General features: G+C 47.3%; 1 protein-coding gene across 1 annotated transcript; it reads right to left on the bottom strand.

Annotated features, from left to right (window-relative positions):
• Positions 1 to 469: 469 nt before the first annotated feature.
• Positions 470 to 25,100, bottom strand: LOC111142613 (synaptosome associated protein 29). Its single transcript, XM_022495922.1, has 5 exons — positions 24,683 to 25,100; positions 17,127 to 17,323; positions 10,893 to 10,978; positions 8,088 to 8,186; positions 470 to 3,763 (listed from the first exon to the last, which is right to left on the bottom strand). The coding sequence occupies exons 1-5, from the start codon at positions 24,917 to 24,919 to the stop codon at positions 3,606 to 3,608; spliced, it is 777 nt and encodes a 258-aa protein (XP_022351630.1). The 5' UTR covers positions 24,920 to 25,100; the 3' UTR covers positions 470 to 3,605.
• Positions 25,101 to 25,203: the final 103 nt, after the last annotated feature.

Below are 25,203 nucleotides of genomic sequence, written 5' to 3'. Positions count from 1 at the left end.
TTTGCACCTCCCATGAACTAAGTGGTTTTGACATTTTTAAGTGATAGGGAAAAAAAAATCAAAATAATTGGATTTTGTGACATGTGAAAATATATAAAATTTAAATTTCAGTGTCCATAAATAAAGCTTTATTGGAACACAGTCACTCTCATTTATATGTCGTCTTTGGCTGCTTTTGTAGTACGATGGAGGAGCTGAGTAGTTGTGACAGATTGACTGGCCCATGAGCCTGAAACATTGACTCTCTGGCACTTTACCATTTGCAGAGCCCTGATCTCAAAAGTGGGGCAGTGTGGTCAGGGAGATAGGAGACAGATTGGAATAGCACTCTGAAAGATGAAATGAGAGGGTTTCAAGAAGAAAGCTTGTCCACAGGGCTCGATGGGGCAGCAAGGACCAAATATATGAAGGCTCAACATGGAGGAGCCCCTCCACCCGCTTTTTGAGAATGACTACGTGGGGGACAGAATCTGATTTAAAAAAACTTCACATTTTATTTTACAGAATATGGTCACTTGTTGAGTTGAAGGCATGGAACTTAAGAGCTGTTCCAATACAGCCTGAACAAAAACACCTCCCCTCCACCCCTGCCCCCAGCACTTTTAATGACTGGCTCATCATTGTGTACACAAGACATTTCATTATCAGACCCGAAGATGCTAACAGTGGTAATTTACAAATTCTGAGAAAAAGCCTATATATAGGCAAAGTGTAAGAATTTTTTTTTTCTTACTAAATCGGTGTAGTATACCCTTAAAATGACATATTCACAAACAGAAGTTAGAAAAAGAGAAGTTAAAATGCACTTATGAATTGTTTTCTTACTGCCTGAGTTAAACTCATGTCTCCATTCCTACCGAATGCAAAAAAGACAAGGCAGCTCCACCGGTGTTAAGTTATAGATCACTAGACGTTAGAAACAGTTTCCTCTGAAGGAGAATGCACTTATGTTTAAGTTTGTAGCACACTTCACATATAACCAACCTAAAGTTAGAAAAGCCACTTTTTTGAAGGCACAGTTTATGTTTCCAGCTCGATTGTGAAAATAAAAACCTGTCTTATAGACCCTACCTGATAGAAGGGTGAATTCACTGGTCTTGTCCGTGCTCTCAAAGCCTAGCCATAGCCAGCTCAGGCCTGGGCACATCTGAATGTTTCCATGAGACAGATGTGTCTAGTCTAGAGGACAGAATGTTTTCATTTTGAACGTAATCATCATGTGTAAGGATTCTGGAGGCTCCAGGCTTCCCTCTGTTCTCTGAAAATGCAAACAATTTTGCTCTATCAAGTAGAATCAATAATTGGTCCTTCATGGGCATGGCAGAGGAGGGGGAAGACCCAGCAGAAAGAAGCTGCTGGCTAGTGTGTAGCTTGGAGACAGCTCCTCGGTCAGGGCCTTTGGGAAAGAGGGTCTAAACAAGAGTGAATAATGCCTTTGTGTCAAGTGTCAAAAGACGCATTTCTAGAAAAGTGGCTGTGCTTTCCTTCTATATGCTTGGGGGAAAAAGGAAAAGGAGGGGCAACTGGGTTCAGTGATCTAAGAAAAGACAGGGAAGGGGTATGATTTCCCGTGCCACTGCGCTTCAAGTCAGTGAAATCACTACTCTCGTTAGGCAAACAGCAGGTTGTGGGAGAGAACGTCTGGCAGTGGCCTTTGCATGTATAATTGGTTTGAAAAAAATAAGTTTACATCTGAGGTATGATGACTAATCTATATGAGTCTCTGCCTGATGATGACAGGCAGAAACAGCTATCATGACATACATGGAAGGTGTTAGGAAAAGATCAGAAATGATTAGGAGTGGAAATGTACACATGGGCTACTCTCCGGCTTCATGCTTGTCAGCAGCCTTTTTGCTGAAAGCCCTCCAAACTTGTTTTGTTTGGGCTAGGTACAGGTTTAGAAGTTTTCCTTTTACCCGCTAATAGAACAATCACGATGAGCTCATCTGATAAACGCCTAATCTGACTACCTCTGTGTTCTCACGTAACTGGAATATTCATAATGATGGCCATCAGACTCCGCGAGGCTGGAACACGACAGAAAGCTGTACTTGCAGAAGGAAGCTGTCAGTTTTGAGGACTGGCACACATCACGGCATAGAACTTCTACAAATAAATTGCTACATAAATACTGACGCATGGTTGCAGCATTTCAGAGACTTCCTTTCCTTTCAGAGACTTTGTTTACAGGCTACAGAACCAAAGTGGTGAAGGTCACATTAACAGTACCATGTTGTCAAGGTAGAAACACGCTGTTGTTTTGCATTTCCTGACCTATCTTATTAAAATCAGCTCCTTTCACTGTCTTCAAAATATTGTAATTAATTTGCTTTTTTACAAAGACAAAAGTCTTGTGGCTTCAATTATTCTGCTGGAGGTACCAACACACAGATGTTAATCTCATTACAGAAATCACTTTTAATGCATCCCACTTAACAAAGAATCACTTAAAAGCATTCATTAAAATTGATTTCTATAAGGAGATGAATGTCTTTGTGTAGAACAAGCTGGGCCAGTTAAAATGATAATAATGTCTGGGCTTTTTTTTTTAAAGCCAAGTTGTTCTAGATATTCAGCATCATTTGTGGCATTCCAGTCCTCTAACTGGGGTAGCTGAGAACCAAGAGATGAGTCAAGTCATCTTGGAAGAGGTCGAGAAGAATGGGTGGGAATCCAGACTGGTCAGGAGACCCCAGGCATTGAACAAACACTGCCATCCCCGAGGCTGGGTCAAGGTGCTCTCCAAAGGGGAGGAGCACACAGTGGGGGCACTCTCTGTATGATGCTCCATTCCCACAAACTGTAGAGGGGCCCCCCCAATAGGCCAGCTGGGCAGCCTTGAGACAGTGGCACATCTAGCCCTAACCTTGGACACCTACTTAGAGGAGTGAATGCCAGGGGAAGCAGGGCTTACACAATTCCCTGCGCATTTCCAGTTATCACAATGAGCGGTCCTGATCTGACTGCCTCCTACTATGCCAAGGATGGTGGTCAGGAGTGGGGAGGTGACATATATCAACCGAAGAGCAAATGCTGACATTTTCCATTTCTGAACACTGATCCTTTTCCAGGGTGTTGAGAGAATCACAGTGTGAACCTAACACTGATCTTTTTCTGGGGTTTGAGAGAATCGCAAATGTGCTCTGTGTGTGTGTGTGTGTGTGTGTGTGTGTGTGTGTTTTGGGGTGGTGGTGACTGGTAGGCCAAGGTGTGGGAAGGACCACTCCCCATAAACATAGAGAATGGTGGTCCCAGGACTGAAATTCTGCCCACATCCTTCCATATACTTGTGAAAGTGAGAAACACAACTGTTCCTCTCATGCCGGAACGCTCCTCAAAGGCCCAAGATACTCAGGGCCAGGCTACTGTGCTCAGACTAAAACTCTAATCATTCAGTTCAGAGAACGGAGAGGTGATGGCTCTAAAAAAACGTGGGACACACACTTCTCGTAATGACATCTCCTAGTACCCACTCTATAATTATAACATTTGGAAACATGTATTATGTTACACACTAAAACAATATAAATGAACTTTTGGGGAGTTTGAAAGATCTTTGGGCTCTTCTCATCACAACGGAGTGGAGAGAGCCTTCTCTGTGTTTAAAGTTGCCTAACTTTTCTTTCTGTGCTTTTTATATTGACATCTAACTTGTCCACTTTGGTTGTGAGGCGGTCAAGAATGTCATCTTGCTCCTCGATTTCCATCTGCATTCCCAGGGCTATGTCCTTCAGCCGGCCTAGTCCCATGGATAGCTCATCTGTGGGAGAGGGAAAGGAGACACAGGGCTGAGCCAAGTCAAATCAGGAGCTGCTGCTTGTTTCGTGGCTGGTGCTCAGCAACATTCACGTCACTGAGTCCTGTTTCTCTTAAGATGGTAAAACTCTAGGGCTTTGGTTACATTTTCCAAAATGTGTGCAAGCGAAAAGAAAACCCGCTGACTCCATATAAAGTAATATGTGCTTCATGCAAAAGCCACTCCTCCCCCAAATGTCAGCCCAAGACAACCGCTCTTAATACAGTGGTGTTTGTCCTTCCTGTGCTTTAAAAAATGCATAGAGTTCTACGTGATTTTTCAGCTGCCTCTGAACATTCTAGAGGGTTATGGCACGTTGCAAGATCAGTTAGTACCCAAGAAAAAGAGAAGTTCAGGGGCGCCTGGGTGGCTCAGTGGGTTAAAGCCTCTTCCTAGGGTCCTGGGATCGAGCCCCGCATTGGGCTCTCTGTTCAGCAGGGAGCCTGCTTCCCTTCCTCTCTCTGCCTGCCTCTCTGCCTACCTGTGATCTCTGTCTGTCAAATAAATAAATAAAATCTTAAAAAAAAAAAAAGAAAAGAAAAGAAAAAGAGAAGTTCACAGGAGTCTAGAAAACATATTCCCTCCCCAGACCCCATGGTAAGTATCTGGTAAGTATGGTAAGTATGCAGGTAACCAATAGCCAGACCCATGGGCTGCTCTTCAGGAGCAAAAACCCCATGTCGGCAGGTAGAACTCAATAGTGCCAGCTTTCCATCCTTCCATCTCCCACTCCCTAAAGCTAGATGAAGCACAGATTCGGAGTAGTAAGCATGAGGATCCCTATTTGGAAACACATCTGGGAGAGACCCAGAAAGCTCCCCGCACCCACATTGCTCCTGCCCCAGGCTCCCTCCTGGAGAAGGCCACATCCCACCCCTCCTTCCACTCTGCAGGTGGCAAGAGAAATGGGTGCTTTGTCCCTGCCTTGCCACCTAGGGTGATCTCCCAGAAAATACATGGACTACAGATGTTCCCGCTGGACCCAAATGCTATGAGGTCTTGTCACCCATGTTATGATAATTCACATTTTCCTATGTCCATTCATTCATTGCTACCACTTCTCAGATCCATGAATACACCCAGGCTGTAAATGTCCTGGCACACGACACAACCTGAATCGGGCTGGCACAGTTTCTTTTGCCTACTCTGCGGCCAGGAAGAAGCTGGCCGTGGAGGTCCCTGCAGTCCAGGGTCCCCATGTCAGAAGGAACAAAGGGCTGAAGGTGCTGGGTGCCTTCAGAGATGCTGTCTGGGGCAAGCCCCATGGGGACTGTGAAGCACACAACTTTTGGCAAAGGTTCAGACCTAGCGATAGGTTATATCACTACTGCTGAAATTCAAGTTCAAATGTGAGGCCTGAGAGTCCCATGTTTATGCAGGACACAAACAGTATGGGGAGGAACCCAGGTCAGTCCCACGGGGTCTGAGTTCAGATTCTGGCCCCCTTCTTAATCCATGCTCCCAGATCACAGCCGAGGGGAATTCCCTTCAAGATGACAGTCCCTTGGAGAGCGACTAGCCACACTGGTGCTGGCTTCCTTCTGAGCTCATTCTATTTCCCTCATTAGGCTTTCCCACTCTTTGTAATAAATATTTTCCCTTTGTTTCGAAAGTTTTAAAAATCAACATCACCTCCGTTTTTAAAAGGGATAACATCTGAAAGGACGTGGTCAGTCCTAGCAGTATGTAAAGAGCACATTGGACAGAGGTGACATGAAGAGACCTAGGGTCATTGCAGGGGAAGAGATATGCTGGAGGCCCTCTGGGGTCCCCTGATGAGGCTCAACCAACTGCAGAGGCAAGCAGAGACTTCACTGATTCTGCCAGGGTGAACTTAGGTAGTGAATGGTCTTCTCAGGCTTCAAGACAGTGTGTGTGTACGTGTGTGTGGGTGTGCGTGTGTACATATATGTGCACATGTAAACAGTGGGGGGGCATGCACAGAGCTGCCTTCTGCCCTTTCACTAGGAGCAGCAGGCTAAGAAAGAGCCGGAGGAAAGAGAGAGGAGGAGGCACCACATAAGCTTCTTGAAGCTGAATTAAAGATAAAACATTAAGGAAAGAGAGGTCGGAATACACAAATACTTGGCACTAGCACCACAAACTTAAGCAGAATCCAGTCTGTTTTTTGAAAAGTTGTCTTCAGCTCTATGCTTCTTGAATTTACTGACACCCGTGACCTTGCATTCCATGGAGAGTAAAATCTGTGAGGTCACCCCAGGCCTCAGGGAGTGTGCTGGCAATGGGGACAGAAAAGGATAAGCAATAGGTATACTAAGATTAAAAAAAAAAAAAGTGTGATAGAGTAAAGCCACCAGACAAGGGAGCTGGCGTCAGAGGGAGACTTGCCCTGGTCCCCGAGATAAAGGCAGGGGTGGGAGGTGCGGGGAGTGTGGTAAGAAGGTAGGAGCGAACTTGTGAAGGGTGGCCAGGCACAGCCTGTGTCAGTGGGCCCTGTGGCTCCAGGGTGCCACGCCAGCCCTTCTCAGCCTGCCACACCGCAGGGGACTGCCTGCCTAGGCTATAGGCATCACACCGACTGCTGACGTTCACACGGAGGGCAGCAGTGGTAAGCTGCAGGGTGGGCAAATCACGGTTTTTATTTGACCTTGCTTATGTCTATTCTCTCCGACGATGTCTCATTTCTACGGAGATCTCTTTTAATGCTCAGAAGGAGAATTCTTTTCCCTGACCGTGTAACTCCATTTCCAGCAAATCTAGGTACAAAATGTGGCCAAGGATGTACTCATAGGAATGAGCAAGGGATTACGTGTAGGAGCGAACGATGGGAATGACCTGAGTGTCCAAGAGCAGGGCGTGGGGCTGCTGATGTAGTGCTTTTCAAAGAACGTCGCAGAAAAGAAGTTTAGGGAAGTGTTCAAAATATAAATAAAAAAGCAGGATATGGAAGTGTATGTACTGACAGAGGTACGTGAAAAATGGAAGGAATAACACCAAATCAGAGACTACTGTGAGAAAATGGGATTCCAGGTGATTCTTTCCTCATAGCATTTACCTAACTTCATAGTTTTCTGTGATGAATCTGGTTACTCAGACACAAAGGCTAAATGTTAAAAAGAAAGAATATGGTTTGCCTAACAGGCTGTCATGCTATTTGCTCCGGGCTGCTGGAACAGCCACTGCTCTGGGCGAACCACGGAAGGGGCCCGCAGGATCCCTCCTGGGGGAGAGAAAGGAGGAGGAAGTCTGTGCACAGATGTTCAATGTGCATTGTCATCGGCCTCAGTGTTGTTTCCAACTAGATACCTTTAGAGTGGGGAAAATTTAACCCTGGGTCTTACTCCCTTTGCCATCTCCTAACAGGGCTGGGAGACTGACTCCGACCCAGGTCACCATGGGGGAGGTTCCCGTTCATGGGGTGAAGGTCAGAGGACGCAGCACATCTGAGATGCCACCTAGAATGAACCCACGGGCACCACTCCCATGCCTGCTTCTACTGCCCACACATACTCCCCAGCCCTGCACTTGAACTTCAAGTAACAAGCTTCTCTCTCTCCGTTCAAAAATGAATCAGAGAGCTTGCCTGCTAGGGCAGGGTACAGAGGTGCAAACCAAAATAGCCCTGGGTTCCCTGGAATTTACAGTGTGGTCAGAAGCCATCAGATAAACCAGCAGGTACATGACTCCAACAGGTTAAAGCCAGGCCTGTCGCTGGAGGAGCTAGCCTTCAAACAGTGGGGAGGAAGGACACTCCAGGCAGAGGTGGGCAGGAGCTTCCTGGAAAGCACTCAGAGGCACATGTGATGAGGGCAGGAGGGGTAGAGAGGTAGGCGGGGCCAGAGGCTGGGCAAGGGACCTGGGAACACAAGGAACCCAGCTCTTCGGCCCCGTGTCTGCTGCAGTGGCTACGTGAGTGTGCAGCACTTAACAGGTCAGGCAGTTCCCTATGGGATGTTTGGGGTTGCTCATCTAACCCTCTCCCCCATCCTCAGAGGCAGGCTCTGTTCCTGGGCCCCATTCACAGAGAGATAATGGGCCTCTCACTGCCACACTGTACGGCCCCTCAGAGTCTCCTGGTCCCTGCTACTGTCAGATGACAGGTGGGGAAGGACAGAAGTGGACAGACTCCAGAGAGAGAGAGAGAAGGGTGAGATGGCTGTGACCATACTGGATTTGACATGTGGGGAGGGAGACGCAGATACCAACCATGGTTTGGTCCCGAGAAACCACTGGCTACCGGTATACTTGCTGAGCCCAGCACCAGCTGTTGGGAGCACAAGGGTCCAGAGTAAGGGACCTGTGGAGGCTGGCGGAGCTTCAGTCTTACCTAGATTATTGTCCATCTTCTGGTGACAGGCTCGAAGGTGTGGGTTCTTCGGGTAAGCCTCGCTGCTCACGGCAGGACCCGCACCTCCAGGGATGGCGTCTGAGTTTGGAAAGAAACACCAGGAGAATGGTTAATGGATGTCTCTCGAAATGTGGCTTCACAAAATTCATCTTCATCTGGAAAATGGCGGGGAAGGAATGAGGCGGTTAGTTGTGAGGCCATCCAAAGAGATGAGTGCAGGGATGGACAATGTGCAGGAGGGAGGAGCACTGGGCAGGCTTATAAGGGAGGGATAGGGGGTCAAAGACCCTCAACTGATGGGTCACCCAGTCAGACCTTGGCCATGTGCTGGGGAAAGAGGCAGGGACTCATTTGAGTGATGATGTGGTTGTGGAACTACAACGAGGCACAATGACATGGGGCTGTGGACAAGGTCTACAAGGCAAGGTTTAAAAATCAAAATAACTATTCACGTTTCAAAAAAACCCCAAGCGGGATCTGAGGTTTTTTTGTTTTCCTACACTACATACTTTTAAATTTGTTTTTTTATTTTTATTTTTTAAGGATTTTATTTATTTATTTGACAGAGATCACAAGTAGGCAGAGAGGCAGGCAGAGAGAGAGGAGGAAGCAGGCTCCCTGCTGAGCAGAGAGCCCGATGGGAGATTCGATTCCAGGACCCTGGGATCATGACCTGAGTCAAAGGCAGAGGCTTTAACCCACTGAGCCACCCAGGTGCTCCCATACTTTCAAATTCAAATTCAATTAATTAACATATATTACTTGTTTCAGGGGTACAGGTCTGTGATTCATCAGTCTTATACAACACCTGGTGCTCATTACAACACTTGCCCTCCCCAATGCCCATCACCCAGTTACCCCATCCTTCCACCCCTCTCCCCTCCAGCAACCCTCAGTTTGTTTCCTATGATTAACAGTCTCTTATGGTTTGTCTCCCTCTCTGATTTCATCTTGTTTCACTTTTTCCTCTCTTCCCCTGTGAGCCTCTTGCCTTACTTCTTAAATTCCACATATCAGTGAGAGCAGATGATTGACTGCCTTTTGTAGAAAGCAAAAAACTTTAAATGATCACTGATGTAAAAATAGAACTGCACAGATCTTATTTATTCCTTTCTTCAAATGCACACTTTAGTTCTTTCAAAGTGAAAGAACCTCAATCTTACCTAATAGAAACTAATAAACGAATTATTGATTATAAAAAATATCAAAAATCAAAATCAAAATAGCTATATTATGGAAACAGGATCGTGGATGACTTTCTCTTCTAGAAATGTATTTACATGCTGCCTTTCTGCTTCAAATACAACAAGCAAGGAAAGAAGAAATGCTAATAATGCACGTTTGCCTCAAATCTTCCTTGAACTGTAGTTTCTAAACGCACACAGAAAAGCTCTATCATCCCAGTTTCCATCTTCGGGGGAACTTCTCTTTCCAGACTCGGTGGATTTCCTCAGGCACAGCCTGCTGAAACCATTCCACACACACGATGTCGGTTTTTTGTTTTTGTTTTTTTTTTAAGGCTCTTCAGTTACTACACACTGTACAAATTAAAACTCCTTTTAATTCCTTAAATTCGTGCCTTTTTGGGTACAGGCTTCCTACTCTTCTTCCTCAGGCTCTGCTGAGCTCAGACTTTCTGTGGCCCTCACATATTTTAGTTGTCCCTCATGTCCTCCCACGGCTTTCGCCTTTCCAGATGATTGAAGTGCGGTGATATCCCTCTTTCCTGACCGCCGGTTCTTCCTCCATCAGGGTCTCTCCTTAGCCATGTCAACCATGAGAGCGGTGGGTTCTGGAGCATCGAGAGTGTATCCTGCTTTCCTCAAAGGGAGCATAGGAAGCATTTGATTCCTGGCACCGAATAATGTGCCTGGCCTTCCAGGGGTCTGCAGGGACTTCCATGGGGCCGAAGTTCCTTTCCAGATAAAGGGTATTTCTGAGCCTATTGTTTGATAACAAGAGGATGACACCACACACAACCGACTTTGCGCACCTTGTTCACGCTGCTGCTTCTCTGGCCCCTCGGGCTCTGGGGCTACACGAGTCTCTCGCTGCTGTGAGGCAACTACCACAGACTTATCCTTCTGTTCTGGGGCCCAGGAACTTGGGACGGAGCATACTGGCCTAGAGTCGAGGCATCAACAGGGCCGTGTTCCTCCTGGAGGCTTTTGGGGAGAATCTGATTCCTAGCCCTTCCCAGCTTCCAGAGACTGCCTGTGTTCCTCAGCAGATGGTCCCTGCCTGCGTTTTCCAAGTCAACAGTGAAGCATCTTCCAAGTTTTGACCATCTCTCCTTGGCTTCCCTTTCCACTTACAAAGGGACCTTTGTGATCACACTGGGCCCAGCTGGTTAACTCAGGATAGTTTCCCCATCTCCAGATCAGCCGGTTAGCAACTCTAAGTCCCCCCTTGCCACAGAACTCAATATACTCATTGGGTCTGCAGAATGACAGGTCATTTTTGGGAGGCTCTACCCCTGACCACAAGAGGTTTTCCAGCCATTATTTTTTCACTACTGGAAGAGTTCAGAGCTTCACGGGGCAGGAACTAACAGTGCACAGGCTCCTTTCCAACGGGACCCAGGGTCCCACTTCCTTATTCCATCCGCCACGGGGAGAGGGATGAGCCGTGCCATTAACACACACCCTCCAGCTCCCTGGGAGTGGCACTGGGTCCCTGACACCCTTCAGCCATGACAGTAGCTGGAGTCCCTGCTGCCCCCCAGTGCTCCACCCCAGGGCCAACCCAGAATCCAAGTGTGGCCGAGCATAGGTCCCCACTGACCTGAGTCATTCAGCTTCCTGAGGTTTGGGTGGCTGGCCTGGTACTGGGCCTCCTGTGCTTTACTGGTACTTATGGCTTCTTTCAATCTGTGGATAGAAGTTAAGAAAAGAGAACATTTAGAAAGAGGAAACACCTATGACAACTCAGTATGTCTTTTCAAGCAATGCCCATGGGCAAAAAGCAAATGCCTCCTCTGACCAAAGCAGGGATATTCATCAGCGGCTCCTGGGAGTCTGGCCCGCAGCCTGGGGAACTTCTGAGACACCTGCTTTAGGAAAGCAGCAGCTGGTTCAGCAGCCCTCCTTCAGGAAAAGGAGACTCCCAGGACCAGGGGGAAGAGAAGCACACGACAAATCTGATTTTGTACAGCCACAGGCCGAGAACTGCCTTTATAGTGACCACTGGCAACTGACCGGATGATAGAAAGACTAACTCTGAATCTCCGTCAATAATTGCTTTCTTCTCATTAGGAGACCTATGTTACAAAAAATTGTACTCGATTATTCCTCTTTTCATTTTTAAAAAATGTCATCATTAAACCTTTGTTTTTTTCTTGTTTACATAAGTCCCTACAAAACAACTCTGATTTTGTTTCCTGGGTCAAAAGTTTAGTCTGCCCACTCTTGCGACAGACAGGGACTTCTCCAGGTAACTCAGGAGATGCTCAGACTGTTCCTGACTCTCCATGCATCCCTGCAGGCCTGGCAGGGGCTCCCCCTGCCCCCAGAAGCTGGGCCTTGTGGCATAGTCTGCTCTTTTCCACTCTGCTGACTGGTGCCCTGGCCACTTGTTGGCCAAGCTGGAAACCAATGATTGTCCATGTCTGCCCTCTCTCTGCACAGCTCCACTCCCCGTAAGCCATACAAACATCCTCTCAATCCCCCCGCAGATCCCCAAAATCTAGCCCTCCTTCTGCCTTGCTTCTTCATCTTTACATGGGTGAGCGCCTGCCTTTCCAATCCTTACCCAAAGATGCCAGGCATCTTTCTAACATCCCCTGCATGAACCTCTCCAATTAAAGTCTTTGTTTATTTTTTGAAAAATTTAAGATTTTTTTTTTTTTTTTAAATTTGAGAAAGCGAGAGAGGGAACATGACAAGGGAGAAGGTCAGAGAGAGAATCAGACTCCCCATGGAGCTGGAAGCCTGATGTGGAACTCAATCCCAGGACTCCGGGATCATGACCTGAGCCGAATGCAGTCACTTAACCAACTGAGCCACCCAGGCACCCAAGAGATTTATTTGAGAGAGAGAGGGAGAGAGAGAATGTGCATGTGTACGAGTGCAAGTGGGAGGTGGATTGGGGAGGGGCAGAGGGAAAGAAACTTCAAGGACACTCCCTGCTGAGAGCAGAGCCTGATGTGGTGGTCAATCCCATATCCTGTGAGATAATGACCTGAGTCAAAACCAAGAGTCAGATGCTGGACTCAATGAGTTTATTTACTCATGAACTACCCAGGCACCGCACTCTGGTTAAAGTCTTTTAAAAAATTTTTTGGATGCCTGGGTGGCTCAGTGGGTTAAAGCCTCTGCCTTTGGCTCGGATCGTGATCTCAGGGTCCTGGGATGAGCCCCACATTGGGCTCTCCGCTCAGCAGGGAGCCTGCTTCTCTTCCTCTCTCTTTGCCTGCCTCTCTGCCTACTTGTGATCTCTCTCTGTCAAATAAATAAATAAAATCTTAAAAAATTTTTTTTTAAAATATTTTATTATTTATTTGAGAGAGAGACAGAGAGAAAGACAGCACAAGCCGGGTGGGGGGGTTGGGTGGGGGGAAAGATAGAGGGAGCAGACCCCCTGCTGAGCAGGGAGGACAACTCAGGCCTGATCCCAGGACCCCGGGATCATGACCTGAGCTGAAGGCGGACGCTCAACCAACTGGGCCACCCAGGCGCCACTGGTTAAAGCCTTTAATGTCTCCCCACTGGTGTAAGCGTGCACCCCATGAGGCTAAAGGTGTCCCTGATTAAAGCCTTTAATGTCTCCCCACTGATGTAAGCCTGGACCCCATCAGGCTAAAGGCATCGTAGGCCCCCAGTGCTCCAGCGATGTGCAGAACAGAACAGAGCCTCCTATAATCTGAGGATTTCATTACTCAGAAGCAGTGACTGGAGAGGTGACTGGGTGGCTCAGTTGGTTAAGCACCTGACTCTTGGTTTCAGCTCAGGTCATGATCCCAGGGTCCTGGAACGAGCCCTGCACAAGGCTCCATGCTCAGCATGGAGTCTGCTCGATATTCTCTGTCTCCTTTTGCCCCTCAAACTCATGTTGTCTCTCTCTCCAAAATAAATAAATAAGATCTTTAAAAAAAAAAAAAGCAGTAGTGACTAGAGGTCTAGAACACACCGCTAGTTTCCCTGAGCACAACTGTGAGCCCCACGTGCAAGCAGGTGCTTGCAGCTGAGCACACCTGGCCGTCATCCAGCCTACATACCCCAAAGCTGACTTTTTTCCTTTGTGCCATGATGTATATGGTAGTAATACGTAAATGACAAAAATTTGGCTTCTTTGTGAAAGATGGCAAAAAGCCAATTCTAGGGAGAGTGACAGAAATGGTTAAGGAAGAGAACTAAAAGAAGAGTGGTGGCTCTTGGTCAGCAACCGAGTCTTGAATAAGTCAGAGTGTTTCAAATTTAGGGAGTGGTTAAATCTATGATCTGAAGGGACATCTCCGTGAGCTTTATTTTTTTATTTTAGTATTTTTTAAAGATTTCGTTTATTTACTCACAAGAGACAGAAACAAAGAGAGAGGCAGAAGGAGAAGCAGGCTCCCTGCTGAGCAGGGACCCCCCCCCCAAACTGGGACTCGATATAGGACCCTAGGATCACGACCCCAGCTGAAGACAGATGCTTAATTGACTGAGCCACCCAGGCACCCCTCTCCATGAGCTTTAAATGCAAATGGGAACCAGCAGCTTATGAAGCTTTGTCAGCAAATCAAAAAATGGCTTACCAAGAAACAAAACTTCAGAGAAGGCTGAAGGGTTTGTGTAACAAGGATATACACAGGATACATAGGATTTTTTGTTTGTTTAAGAGGAACTTATTTTAAAAGCTTTTATATCAGAATATTGCTGTATTTAGAGTAGGGTTATGACAGGATTATAAAGATTTACTCATTTTATAGAAGCAATTACACATTACAGTGATTTTTGCAAGGGTAAGGATTTAGGAGTTCACAGATAGCTTTGCAGGCCACGCCTCCATGTCAAGAGTTTGCTGGGCTCCCACTTTAGAAATAGCCAATGCCTTTCACTCGTCCCAGCTTCTCCTGTGCTTTGACTGCTACGCGCCTGCCACCTTCCCCTCCTTTAATTGGCAGGACCCCACGTAACCCTAACTCCACTTGAGAGGTCGGTGCCTTGGTTCCCAGGGCAAAGCCCCACCTCCTCAGGGTCTCTGCTGCATTTACCAAGTGATGGGAAGAACGCTCCAGCTGACTGGGGCTGATCTAGAGGCAGAAGGCTAGGCGGGGGCACGTGACATCAGGCACCAAGAGGCCCACCTCGCTGAAGCTGGTCCAGCTGCTTCACTTCTGGGACACCTTTGTCAAAAAGGCCTTGAGTTTTCAAGATGCTTCCCCCAAAAAGTAAGGTGTCCTGGGAGCCCCAGGACTTGAAAGACTTTTAAAGTATGACCAGGGTTGGGTGGGTGGGGGCGGGGGTACAGCACTAGCCCCAAGAAGCCTTTGGGAAGGGACATGTGAGACACAGGAAAGTGCCAACAAAGGGCTGTCTCTGCTGCTGAGTTCATGTGATGTAGATGTCTTAATCCAAAGTGACAACAGACATCTCAACTTCCCCTAACATATAAAAACCCAAAAAGGGGGACACAAAACATCCTTCCGATTTGTAAACGGCAAATCAAACCAAACCACAAAAAACCATAAAACCAAAACCAAACAAACAAACAAACAAACCCCGACCAAATGAACAACCCAAGAAACTACCCCAGTTGGGGGAAAAAGGTGACAGGTATCTGAAATCAGGGCCAAGCTGGAAAATCAGGGATGGATAGTGATTATGACTGAGCCACAAAACCAATCAACGCTCCTAACTTTGGCTAGCGTGTCCACAGGGAATAGCCCCCAGGCCCAACCAACTGCCCGTTCCCCTTCTGCAGTTTCCTCTCCATAAATACCAATGATCCGCCTTCCTGGTCTTTCTGCTACACCCTCAGTTCCTTCACCTGCACTTGTTTCTCCCCAGAGCCACTGTGAGCTGGAAACAGTTTCCCAATTTCTTCCCTCCCACATCCTGGGTCCTAATCCAGGTGGTGGCCACACAAGTGTATCCACAGGTAAGCAGTCACCTGTTGAGTGGAAATGTCAACACATACTTAAGATGTGTGCACTTTACATCAGTTACGAACTTAAAAAAATGCCTCTTAAAAAATTGTTCTAGGGGAGCCTGGGTGGCTCAGTTGGTTTAATGTCTGTCTTCTGCTTAGGTCATGATCCTAGGGCGCTGGGATCAAGCCCCACATTGGGCTCTCTGCTTAGCAGGGAGTCTGCTTCTCCTTCTCTCTCTGCCTGCCGCTCTGCCTACCTGTGAGCCCTCTCTCTCTCTGCCAAATAAATACATAAAACCTTAAAAAAAATCATTCTGTGTTCCAGATTTAGAAAATAAAAGATAAACAGAGAGGCCTGTATAGTAACATTACATCAGACCTTTCTCTGGGTTAAATGAAGTAGGCTACAAAACCAAATGAACACTGTGATTGCAGCTATGAAAACACTGAGTAAGGGGGAGAAACTAAGTTTTGAGTTTTTGTGCTATGGTAAGTAAGGTGTAGATTTTCTGTAATATGATTATATTATTTTTATTTTTTAAAGATTTTATTTATTTATTTGATAGAGAGTGAGAGAAAGCATGAGAGGGGAGAAGGTCAGAGGGAGAAGCAGACTCCCCATGGAGCTGGGAGCCCGATGCGGGACTCAATCCTAGGACCCTGGGATCATGACCTGAGCCGAAGGTAGTTGCCCAACCAACTGAGCCACCCAGGTGCCTGGCTATATTATTTTTACAATAAAAAATAAATACAGTGGTCTGAGATATGACTAGTAATCTACTTTAGCAGAAACTTGACTCTTTTATCTTTGTACATATATTTAAATACCTGCCCAAATTACATATATGATTTTTTTTTTAAAGATTTTATTTAGTTATTTGACAGAGAGAGAGAGATCACAAGTAGGCAGAGAGGCAGAGAGAGAGGAGGAAGCATGCTCCCCACCAAGCAGAGAGCCCGATGTGGGGCTCAATCCCAGGACCCTGAGATCATGACCTGAGCCGAAGGCAGAGGCCCAACCCACTGAGCCACCCAGGTGCCCTACATAAATGATTTTATTACCTAACTGAAACATTTGAGAAAAATAATCACTCATTTAAAAATTAAAGTTAATGGCCAGGCTGCATTAGATATAGAAATATTGGATATAAAGACTTTTTTAAAAAAATATTTTATTTTTTAATTTTTTATATTTTTAAAGATTTTATTTATTTATTTGACAGAGATCACAAGTAGGCAGGGAGGCAGGCAGAGAAAAAGGGGGAAGCAGACTCCCTACTGAGCAGAGAGCCCGATGCGGGGCTCAGTCCCAGGACCCTGAGATCATGACCTGAGCCGAAGGCAGCAGCTTAACCCACTGAGCCACCCAGGCACCCCAAGACTTTTTTTTTTTTTTTTTTTTAAGATTTTTACTTATTTGAGAGAGCGAGCGAGCGAGTGGGAGATTGAGCGTGAGTGAGAGAGCACATGGAAGGGGAGCAGCAGAGGGAGAGGGGAAGCAGCCTCCCTACTAAGCAGGGAGCCCAATGCGGGGCTCAATCCGACAACCCTGGGATCATGACCTGAGCTGAAGGCAGATGCTCAACCAGCTGAGCCACCCAGGCGCCCCAGATATAAAGACTTTTTAAAGAATTTTTAAAATTCTGTGAAGGGAGGAACATTTATACTGGTTAAGCTTTCTGAGGTGAATATTCTTTCAAATTACAATTACTGGAGCAGTAATTTAACTTTTTGGAGACCCTATTTATTCAATCAAATGAACAGCATCAGGAGCACTGGAAAAATGTTTCTTGTTTCAAAATGTGTGAGGATGAATCCCTTCCAATGAGTAACTTACACAGATCTTGGGTCCCTTTAAGGCACTAGAAGTGGCTTCAAAGTCTTGACCATTTGCATTAAACACCACTTTCAGCTACTTCATTTCTGGATGGCTGAAGACCCACTCACCTACTATTGGCCTGGGAGGTGAGGGGGCCATTCTGTTCGGGTGGAGTCTCTGCTGGTTTCGATTTGAAGTAATTGACGAATCCCCCAAACATGCTCTTAATGCTGTTAATGTGCTTCTGGCTGGTCTTCAAATCCTGATCCATCTTGTCCACCATCCTCTCTGTGCGTTCTAAGACGCCTCGCTGACGATCGAGTTCCTGGAGAAAATGAGAGGTGATGGTGTTACACCATTTTGTAACTTTCCCCTCTCTAGGGGACACACAGCAGGCTTGTCATGAGCCCTCAGAGAGCACGTATGGGGACAGATGCTGCCATCTTTCGGGGGAAGGTTATCTCTTCAGGGAACACCTTCTTCGGCCCTTCCCCGTCCTGCCTCTACTGGCTTTCTTTCGTATTTGCTCTTGAGTTCTTCTCCCTCATGCCCACAAGAGGCTGGCTCAGAGGACCCTGGTAAGATGCGCAGGGCCTGGACTGGCAGCACATCCTCTAGCTCTCCCTCTTTCCTGGCCCCCATGCACCTTACAGGCTTTGACCTGGCACTGCGCCCATGGACTCTGGCTCTTGTACTCCCACTTTTCAGATACGGGATTTCTGTTGGGTCACTGGATCCACCTGACCCTGGTCACGCCTTCAAATTATTTCACAGGCTAGGTCCTGGGTCATTTCTGGGCCCTGTTAATATCTGATTCCAACTCACTCATAGTTTCACCTTTAAAACCTGTAACAGGAAGGTGATTCTGTCCCGGGCCTTTGTGTATGCTACTCTGTGCTTGTAATAATCCTCGCCCAGATAATTGTACAGCTCTGCTCCTCATTTAATTCAGGTCTCTGCTCAGAGGCCACCTCCTCAGAGAAATCTTCCCTGAAGACCTTCTCTAAAGTAGAACTTTGGGGCGCCTGCGTGGCTCCATTTGTTAAGTGTCTGCCTTCAGCTCAGGTCATGATCCCAGGGTCCTGGGATCGAGCTCTACGTTGGGCTCCCTGCTCAGTGGAGAGCCTGCTTCTCCCTCTGCCCCTACCCCTGTTCATGTTCTCTCTCTCAAATAAATAAATAACATCTAAAAAAAAAAAAAAAGAAAAAGAAAAAGAAAAAAAAAGTAGAGCTGAGAGTTCTGAAGGTGGATGTGACTGTGCCACCATAGTAACATTAAAACCTTCCTTTGTGCCAAACTTGCTTGGGTCCCTATCTCGGGCCATTCCAGCCGTGTTCCTTTTTTGTGATCCACCTTTCCACCCTGGAGACTCTCAAGCTTTCCTTGTTTTACTTCATGAAGCCATCCCTGCCCTCTACCACCATTTGATTCTTCCAACCCTGCATCTGTCTGTGGCTCAGCAGTTACGTTGCCCATAGCAGATAATAGTTAGAGATTTTTCTCTTAATACCGTAAAACAGAATCACAAACAATTTTTAAATAAATGCCTCTGACAACTGAAGGATAAAAATATACACAATGGGTTTATTAGAGCCCATTTCAGTTAAAAAAGCATTAGTAGAAAGATTTATTTATTATTTTTTAAAAAGATATTTATTTATTTATTTATTTGACAGAGATCACAAGTAGGCAGAGAGGCAGGCAGAGAGAGAAGAAGGGAAGCAGACTCCCCGCTGAGCAGAGAACCCCATGTGGGGCTAGATCCCAGGACCCTGACCTGAGCTGAAGGCAGAGGCTTTAACCCACTGAGCCACCCAGGCGCCCCAGAAAGGTTTTATTTTTTACGTTATTTGTGTTTTTAAAGATTTTATTTATTTGACAGAGAGAGACACAGCAAGAAAGGGAACACAAGCAGGGGGAGTGGGAGAGGGAGAAGCAGGTCTCCTACAGAGCAGGGAGCCAGATGTGGGGCTCAATCCCAGGACCCTGGGATCATGACCTGAGCTGAAGGCAGACACTTAATGACTGAGCCACCCAGGTGCCCCAGTAGAAAGCTTTTAGAACATTTAGGGACCCAACATGTAACCTGAGCTCTCAATGTTTATAGTGGATGAACTTTTAAAACATAACGTGTAGGCAGAAAACAAAAAATCTTGTTGGAAATAAACTTAGAACTGCTGAGATTTATAACTTCAAATAGTTTAAATGTTTTTCACCAGCTCCTGAGATGTGTCTGAAGAAGCCATCAGGTTCTTTTAAACAAAAGGAAACATCTTTACCAGACCGTATCATCTGGGTCAAAACTTCCAAGAGCTCAGTTTTAGAAGGAAAACAAAAAATGAGTTCCTAATTTATCTAGAGTTTCTCCTTCCAACATCTCAGGTTTGTCATGTTCTTGTCCATTCTGAGATAAGTCTATTCTGGAATAAGGCAAGGCTCTAAATTAGGATTAAAATTATTTTCTCCAGCATTTACATGGTTTTTGAGTTGATATATTGCCAACAGTTCAGTCCTACCAGCTTAACTTCCCCTTCAGCAGAAGATGAAGAACAGGAAGCAGGACAGGTACCCAGCTTCCTGGGGTGGGTGCTGGCCCGGGCTCTGTCACACAAGGACACAGGTCCTCAGCTTCCCTCACAGCCACGGCTCTCCCGGTGGCTCATCTCACCAACCACCTGCCTTCTTGCTTTGGCCTCCCGACCTCAATTTGGAGAGTAGCAGCAGTAACAAGTAGCTGACAAAACCTTCCCCAGTTCACAGTGAGATCTTACTTTCTTCTGTTCACAAGTGAAACAGTCTCTCAAACTCCAAGTCTGCATCACAGTACTGACCCGGTAAAGAGACCAAATGTCTTGAGTTAGATGTTACGATCGAAGTGAAGAGAAATCTGTGGGGGTGGCTGGCCAGGGAAGTGAGTGCTGTTCTGGTCTCTGGAAGTTTCTGCGAGCTGGAAGCTGGTGTTCACTGGAGGTGATCTGCTGGTCAGGAGGCCGGCAGAGGAGAAACTTCTGCTGAAATCCATCCTCTGAGGCAGAGGAAAGGACCGGGCTCCAAGTGCTTGTGACCTAGTTCTAACTGACAAGGAAGAAGGACTTGGAGGAGTAAATACCAGGAATACCAGAACAGGAAGGACAAGCTAGGTGGACCTTAAACACCGCAATTCCCAGACATCGTCCTGTCCCCCAAAAGGGAGGGCATGCGGATCGTCATGGGTCCCTGGGAGAACGGAGGTCATGGAGAGACAAGGGCGACTATGAGGGGAGGGAGCTCCAGAGAGTACCGCTGTGTAAAGGGCAAGCATGCAAAGCTCAGATGTTAGCATTATAGGTGATCCACGCCTCCCCCACCTTGAGCTCTAAAAGGAGTTTTCTAGAAGTTTAATAGGAAAAAAGAAAATGGTCAGAGAAAAGATCTGGTTGGGCCAGGGGTACTGTGCTGAGAAACAGCAGAGAAAGAGGGGGTGTCTCAATTTCCCTTTGGTTTGCAGCTCTTGTCAAACAGGGATTATTGATAAAGCAAGAGAATGCAAAAGACAACTGAAGGCCCTGTGAGGGTACACTCTGTCCTATGGGGGGACAACTTCTGGCCAGATGGGTTATGTCCCTGGGCCCTGTGCAAATGTGAACACATCAGGGAATTCCTGCTGACAGAAAACACACACAGAAGGACAGAAGTGTCACAAGATATCCATGAACAGATACTACTTTGCCATCCACTGTTCCAGGCACTAGGGACCCAGGGATGAACTAAGCAGCCCCAGATCTCTGCCCTGCCAGAGCTTACAGTCTTGGTGGAGGGCTCAATGAGTCAAGTTTCATTTCACTTTTCATTTACTGACAACACTGTGGTGCTGGGAACTCAGAGTGGGGGAGGCAGAAAAGCAAGCTATCCTACACATACATGATGGACAGTGCCAGGGTCAGCTACTCGCAGGGACCCCTTACCTGGCTTAAGGGGGAGTCAGGAAGGCTCCCAGATGGGGCGGTGTTGAAGGGGAAACTGAAAGGTGAGAAGTTAGGCAAAGGGTGGGGGTAGGGTCAGGGACTCGGGGCAGAGGGTGCAGCCCATGTGTGCAGCAGCCCTGGGCGCAGGGCCACTGGGGGAACTGAGAGAAGAAGAGGAACGTGAGCATGAGATGAGGAAGCAGGCAGAAAGCCAGGCAGGACCCAGCAGGTGTCACAGAGGGCAGCAGTGACCACCAGATCCCAAGTCCAATTCAGAGCTGATACATCCCATAAGCTCAACTGGGCCTGGCTGTCTTCCCTGACCCAGTCAGGCCCTGAAATTCTGAAGGAAAATGTCAGGACTAAGGTTCCTGTACTGAGCTCGAAATTAAACTCAGGTATCGAATAACCTGCTTAGGTGGAGGTCAGTCTGGAGTCAATCAGCTGAACCTAGAAACCGGAAATTCATCTCCTTCATGTCACTCTCTTTCCAGGAGAATGTACATGCAAGAGCACTGATGGCGACACAGGAGAATGGAATATGCTCGAATTGTGGCTCTGTCTCACTGCAGTAGTACAGAATGGACTCCGAAACACCAATGGAGTTGTCAGTTGCAGGAGAGAACACCAAGGGCAAAGGCTGGTGCTCCTTACTGCCTGCGTGCTGGCTGAGCCGGGCTCACTAAGGACTAACTCAGCAGGCCTGGGCTGTCTGCGCCCTGCATGTTCCAAAGACAGGCCTTGCCTGGCTCCTGGCCCGTATATTACCCTGATAAGAGGATCTTTGTTTACTGGAGTCCTTAGGCTAGGCCAGATAGTTCATGCTTCACAGCGTGATTTAGGTGGGGCCTTCAGCCACACGCCTGACCTCTGAAGAGAGGTCATGCCTACGTGGTTGTGTGCTGGCCTACCAAACACTACTCCCGTCCCATTGATGTTACTGTGCCAGCAACTCAGGCCCCAGTCTAACACTGATTGCTGGACTCCCCTCAAATGAGATCCCAGGCTTCACAAAAGGAGTGAATTACAGGAGCATATGCTCAGTGCCAGAGGGGACAGGGAACTCTGGGCAGGCATGTCTCCATGGGCTTGCCCAAAGGTGCAAACAACCCACATGCCTATCAGCAGAGGACTGGCTACATAAATACAAGCCATCCATTCAATGGAATAGGACACAGCCATAAAAACAACAATAACAAAAAGATCAGTGCATTATATATTACTAAGGAATAACCTCCAATCCTATTTAAAAAAATATACAGACTAGAATATATAGAATGCATCCACTCAAGTTAAAATTAAAAAAAGAGAAGAAAGAAAAAAAGAAGGAAGGGACTATAGCTTTGTTTCTATCCACAGAGTATCTCCACAAGGACACTGAAGGAACTGACGGTGGCTGGCTGCTGTGGGAGCGGGGTTGGGGCGGGGATGAAACTTCTTACTCTTCTGTACATTTTTTAAGTTTTGAACTATGTGATTGGACATCGCTTCACAAAAGCTAAACCTTAGGTAAAAGAAAGAATAAAAAAAAATCAGACTTGTGAAACAGAAGAGCTGAGTGGCCTACGAGTGGCCTACGAGTCTCTCCATGGTTCTGGACTGTGCTTACCAGGCCAGTTAAGTACAAACTGCTCCTCTCTAATTCTGTCCCGTGGCAGTCATGACCCATGGCTAGACTCTTGGTGAGAAATAAACCCTGTCCAGTTTCACAGGAGGAGGACGGCTCTCCTTCACTAAGGGTGACCTAAGTGATTTTCCTACTTCTGCCAAGCTGGGACTGAATGACAGCTTCCCAAACTAATATTTGCACATTCCTAACCCTCTATAAAAACCTATCATGTTTTTGCACAGCTCAGCAATGTGTCTCTAAGTAGGGAGGTTGGCAGGTGACTTGGGTCTGCTGCCACAGAGTGGCAGATGAGCTCACTAACACCAGCCCCATTGCCACCCTCATTCTGACTGGAATCAAAGACTGATTCCAAGGCAGTCCGGACAGCACAAAGTGGGAGGGGAGAGGGTGCTGACCATTCCAGCCTCCTAGGGCCTCTGGTGACTGGGAACTGACTCAATCCAAGAAAAATTCAGTGTCACCATACTGATGATGACAGTGCCTGTCACATGCCCAGTCATGATCACACTATACCTCTCAGAGCAACACCAACTTGGCCTGATCCAAACCTCACAGGCCTGAGGTGCTGGTCCACCTCTTTCTCACCATTCCCCTTGCACAGAGAGAAGGGCCTCTGGAGGCAGCTTGGAGAGGGGGTGTCACCACAATCCACGTGAAACCACTCACCTCTAATATGTTTTTGACTCTCCTTCCCTCTGAAAGACAGACTTTCTCTTGACCACGAAAGGCTCCTAAGCTACCTCTTCTGGGCCTTTTCTTTGAACATATCCTGTGCTTCACTTCCCTACTGGAGTCCAGGAACTCTGGTGGTGGGCCAGTGTCTTTGCAGTGCTCCTCTCTGCCCTGTGAACATTCCTCCTACCCTTCTTCCTCTCCCTCCTTCTCCTTCCTGTCTAAATCTTAGCCTTAAAAGCCAGATTTGAGTTTCTCCTCTGCCATGACAACCTACTTGGTATCATTCTGATTTCCTGTTCTCATGCTTTCCCGAGATGTCCCTTCAAACAGTTCTTACTTGGCTTCCTCTGACCTGGTACCCTCAAGAAACTCCTCCACTAGGGTCCTAAGACCTTAGATAATCTTTCCAAATCTTAGTCAACACTTGCCACTTAGGCTCAAACATAGGAATTCAGTGGATATAAGATGTAAGAAATACAGCTAAACTTCCTTAAGGAAGCCACATACAGGAAAATGAGCCAATGAGGGATACTCTAACAGCGGGAAGTGGGGAAGGAAATGGAAGTGGGGAAGGAAAATAACCACAAAAGCGGCAATGGGGATAAGACCTAGATGACTATCTGAGAAATTAACCAACATATCTCAAACTGCCCAAGACTGTTAAGTGATCAGGTCAGAATGAACTCTGTCAGAGATAAGAGTTACAAAGAGACCCAGGAAGGAAGACAACACTTCAGCTTCCGGTACTAAGGTTCGAAGCTACAAATCCTTTAGATTAATGTAGCTGATACACCAATGATCTATTATTACATTTCCAAGAACTTTAAAAAAAACAAACAAACCAAACATTAGTAGGCTGAGGGAACAAACATGGTGCCTAAGAAAGAACAATCCTCACTTACCGGCTCTGAAATCTCCCATGGGCGGAAAGACCAACTGACAAAGGTGAATTAGAGAGAAACGGACAGTCACAGACCATATGCTATCTAGGACATCTTCATTTGGATTTGGGAAGTAAAAGTAAGGCCCTAGACTTGACCATACTTGGGCTATGGCTTATTCAGCAGCTGCCCAGGCAGACCTCATCACCTCTACCAGAGAGATGAAGTGGTCAGTGATAGGAAAGAAGGCCCATTTGCACTGACGCTTCACACACACACACACACACCAGCAGGCACAATGCTCACCCATTCTGGGTCTCTTGGGGAGGGAAGGTTGAAGCTTTGGATCTGGGATTCTGAGCAGGTAATTATATAAAGAAAACAGACACTCCATTTCCCTAACCCGAGCTCTGCTAACAGCTAAGGAACATTACGGTGAGCAAACTACCGCTTTCAAGCACTCAAGACACACACCTCTTTGTACAGCTAACGTCTCTTGACCTCGTGTGACAATTCAGACTGGTCGGGCCCTCCTGCCCCGCTCCAGACTCACCTCGGCAGAGGCGACGCCGACCCTCTCGGACTCGTATACGAGGGACAGGGACCTGTCGGTGCTGGCGACCGCGGCCTGGGCCCTGCGCATCACCTCCTGCCGCAGGTACTGCTGCCTGTCCATGGGCGCGCCGGGTCCATCGGGGAGGTCGCGGTCGTCCTTCCACGGCGTTGGCCGGACACCCTCATCCTCCGCATCGTCGTCGAATGGGTTGTAGCTTTTGGGGTAGGCCGACATGGTGCAGGGGCTCGTCTGGGTCTGGGCAGGAGAAGGAAGAGCGTGGCCAAGGCAAGGAACGGCCTTTTCAAGCCCTCAGGGCTCCAGGCCGACCTCCCGAGGCCCTCGGGAAGCGCCCACCGCTCTGCAGCACAGCAGCTCCACAGCCCACAGCCCAGCGTCGCGCTACGCCCCTCCACCCACCCGGTCGCTGAGAGAATTCCTTCCGCCAGTCTAGCGCAGGAGGCCCCGCCTCTGGAGCTGACCATCTTGCTCCGCGACTTGGGGGGGCGCCACGTCCGGTG

Source organism: Enhydra lutris, unplaced genomic scaffold, assembly GCF_002288905.1.
Source record: "Enhydra lutris kenyoni isolate GAN:26980312 unplaced genomic scaffold, ASM228890v2 scaffoldscaffold8, whole genome shotgun sequence".
In the NCBI taxonomy this organism is placed as follows: Eukaryota; Metazoa; Chordata; class Mammalia; order Carnivora; family Mustelidae; genus Enhydra; species Enhydra lutris.
This window is presented reverse-complemented; position numbering and strand designations above follow the sequence as displayed.

What these genes read in the sequence shown, in the direction of transcription:
- LOC111142613 (XM_022495922.1), bottom strand. Translation starts at nt 24,919, where the DNA reads ATGTCGGCCTACCCCAAAAGCTACAACCCATTCGACGACGATGCGGAG. An exon ending in TCGGCGTCGCCTCTGCCGAG is followed by an intron (nt 17,324 to 24,682) that starts GTGAGTCTGGAG and finishes CATTTTCTCCAG; the next exon opens with GAACTCGATCGTCAGCGAGG. An exon ending in GAAGATGGACAATAATCTAG is followed by an intron (nt 3,764 to 8,087) that starts GTAAGACTGAAG and finishes CCTCTCCCACAG; the next exon opens with ATGAGCTATCCATGGGACTA.